Source organism: Cucumis sativus, chromosome 3 (assembly GCF_000004075.3).
Source record: "Cucumis sativus cultivar 9930 chromosome 3, Cucumber_9930_V3, whole genome shotgun sequence".
NCBI classification, from domain to species: Eukaryota; Viridiplantae; Streptophyta; class Magnoliopsida; order Cucurbitales; family Cucurbitaceae; genus Cucumis; species Cucumis sativus.
The window spans coordinates 35044417-35047794 of NC_026657.2; the positions used below are offsets into that span (position 1 = coordinate 35044417).

General features: G+C 35.2%; 1 protein-coding gene across 1 annotated transcript; it reads right to left on the reverse strand.

Moving 5' to 3' along the window:
- Window positions 1-557: 557 nt before the first annotated feature.
- On the reverse strand, window positions 558-3172 carry LOC101203559 (probable glycosyltransferase At5g03795). The gene is made up of 3 exons (XM_004141084.3): window positions 2619-3172; window positions 1344-1917; window positions 558-1216 (listed from the first exon to the last, which is right to left on the reverse strand). Exons 1-3 carry the CDS (start codon window positions 2953-2955, stop codon window positions 727-729), a joined length of 1401 nt encoding a protein of 466 aa, XP_004141132.2. The 5' UTR covers window positions 2956-3172; the 3' UTR covers window positions 558-726.
- Between the last annotated feature and the right edge of the window lie 206 nt (window positions 3173-3378).

The window sequence follows — 3378 nt, forward strand, 5'->3', positions numbered from 1 at the left end:
ACAAAGAAGTTGTACATTGTTGATGTAAGTAGTAATTTTTAATTATTTTAAAGTATTTTTTAACATTACTTTCATGCTCTCAATATCTCTTTACCGGTTCATTCATGTTTTTCTCCTAAACTCATAGCGTTACAATCAAAATCCATAAGACAATGACTTTTTGAATTCTCCTATCAAACATCAACTTACCATCTAGCCTTTAACTATAAATTAAAACTCTAAATTATTAAAAGTGATTATCTTATTTGACATCTCAGTCATTCAATACAGAAACAACATCACCATTTCGTTAGAAAGTCAACTGAAACTTAACTACAAGAATCTAAATATGCTCTTTTAAAAATTCAAAAACTAAAGTACATACTTTTAGAAGTTTAGAAACCAACATAGAATAAGATACAAAGTTTAAAAATCATCTTAACATTTAACCATTTTTTTTTTTTTTTTTTGTTAGTTGGTAGATCCAATATCATGTACCAATGTGTGTTTGGACTTCTTTAGAATTAAAAGAAAATTTATTTAATGTATAATTAATTTTATTTCACTGTTTAATATAATTTGATAAACTCAGTATTAAATTAATTACATGAACAAATAAAAATATCACACGCATAACAAGTGCCACCTACAAAAATGTAGGGTAAAAAGTATATACAAAACTTCTATTGCAAGAGTTGGAGCCAAAGAATCTCATTCATCTTGCTAAGGATCACTTGTTCATCATAACTAATCCAGTAACGGAAGTCGAACCGACGTTCTCCGAAGCCATAACTGATACATAACCATATGAAAAGTATCATAATCAACTGGAGAAGAATGCCATTTAAAGTGTTTGCGCACTTTCAACACATTACTTTGCAATCTTGCATATTCCTCATCATTGATTCCCTTGAGGATTTCCTTCAACCTCGGGATATCTGATGTGGTTACAACAATCGAGAAGCTCTTCCAATTCAAGATATCACCAAAGGGGAGGTCATAGTAGTTGGCAATGATCACAGGAACGCATCCATAAAAGATAGAATCTCCAACTCGGGCAGTGTTTACTTCGAAGCCTTTGACATGAAGGCAGAACTTGCTCCTGAGTAGTTCATCAGCATAAGGTGTCTTAAGACGACCCGAATAAGCAAAGATTTCTGAATCCTTACCCCACACTTGAACAAGCGCTTGACGCGTTGGGGAGTTCATTGCTCCTGCAAAAAACGCCAGCCTCGTCCTAAAAGAAGGAATAATTAATTATCACCTCACGTTGACGACATTACATTCACATCAATAAACTAACTATTAAGCCAAAGGGAGGAGGAAACAGAAGATCCATCAGTTTGCATTAGGCATAAACTCACCTCTTTGAGGAAGCAAGATTTGAAGGGTCTTCTTTCCTAGGCCAGATTTGGGGCAGAGCTGCATCCTTATGTGAAATATAGCCCGTTAAGAAGTAGCTAGAAGAGCAAACAACTTGGACAATGCTCGACTTAGCTTCACTTGATTTATCCATAGCGGATCGTCCAACCGAATGGCACGCAACGTAGAAATGATCCGCCCCACCCGTTCTATTCCAATATGGATACTTGTGGCTAACATCGAAGATGTAATCTCGAATGAAGTTGGGGATACCGCTAACGCTAACCCGACGGTCATTGCGGAGGCCAGTGATCGAGAACGGCAGGAAGAAGAAGTCAGCCTCCTTAGGATCATTTGTGATGAAATGACTTTTGATGAGAGATTTCTTGAAGTAACTCTCACTAGCATAGTTGCCATGGGGCTCAAAGTTCTCTGGCAACAAAGAACGTGCGAAGGGATCACTTCTTTTGTGAGGATAAACGTAGATCTTGAAGCTTTTGTTCATTTCTTTGTAGTCTTCAAGAAATAACTCTTCATCATGGAACACTCCCTCGGCTTGTTCGTGAATTCTCTTTCCTAAAGCACACACAAGCAGGGCATCCATTAAGGCAAATTAGGAAAGTGATTGTACCGTAGAAGGAGGAGAAAACAGAGGAAGCTCAACTCAATCATTAATAATTTGAATAGAAGATTAAACATACATCAACCTATTAACTTAAGCAATTCAACTACACAAGGTCATTCTCCTCCTCCTCAATAAATATCATCAATTATTGGGTCACAAAAGAGACTTAACCATTTTCATTTATGATGGTTTGTTTTGAAGATTAAACCTATTTTTTCTCAATTTTTTACAAATATTTGTATCTTTCTTACCAAAGTATTATTTGGTAAATTCTAAAAAATAAAAACGAACTTTTAATTTTTTTCCCGTCTTCAAAGTTTAGCATTAATTTTTAAAACATTGATAAAACATAGATAACAAAATAAAAATAAGAAAGAAGTGGAAGGAGGTGTTCAAGAGCTTAAGTTTCAAAAATTAGAAACAAAAAACCAATAATAATTATCAAATTAGTCCAAACTTTTAGATTAAGAAGTGATTCATCCTACATTTGTCCTTTCTCCTACAATTCTAGGTAACCAAACGAACTGGAAGAAAACCAATAAAACAAATAAATAACCTACAACAATAATCAATCAACCATTCAGTACAAAAGTCATACAGATAATTCCCATTTCCTCCACAGAAAAAAAAGAAGAAGAAACAAGGGTTTTACCAAATGAGGGAAGAGGAGGGAAGGGTTGAGTCTGAAACTGAGGCAGAGGGGGACCGCCATTGTCGTCCGGTAAACTGACCTTCTGAGCAACCCGAAGAGTTGTAATGGAAAGATTAAGAGAAGAAACGTAGCGAGAAGAGGAATCAGAGAAATGAGAAGGGATTTGGGAGGGGAAAGGATTAGGAGTAGAAGTGGAAGAGATGTAGAAGAGGATGAAGAGGAAGGAATTGAGAGCTAGACAAGTGGGGATGAAGAAAAGGCCACGAAACCAGTTGGTAGAAGAAGAAGAAGTGGAGGAGGAGGAGGAGGACCTCCATGGAAATGGAGATTGAGGCATGGAGGAAACAGAGAAATGAAGAAATAATTAGGAAGGGTTTGTTGTAATGAATGGGCAAATTTGGTAGCAGAGACGAAACCCATTTCTTCAAATAACAAAAAATTCTAAGTGAAGAAAGGTCAAAGAAGAGGGGTTTGTTTGTGGAATTTTCAATTCCATGGGGATGATGAGAGAAAGAGAAAGAAAGCAACAGTCAGAATCTGTTTCTGTCCAAACTCATATTTGCCTTTTCTTTTCGGTTTTTAATATTCTCTATTTTCTTCTTTTTTGTCTTAATATTAAATATCTTTTCTTTTTCTTTTTCTTTTTCTTTTACTTTTCATTTCCATTTCCATTTTTATTTATCTCAAAAGTTATTTTGATTGATGTCAATTTAGGTTTTAAAATGTTATGGATGACATATTGCATCATATCTCTAAAACT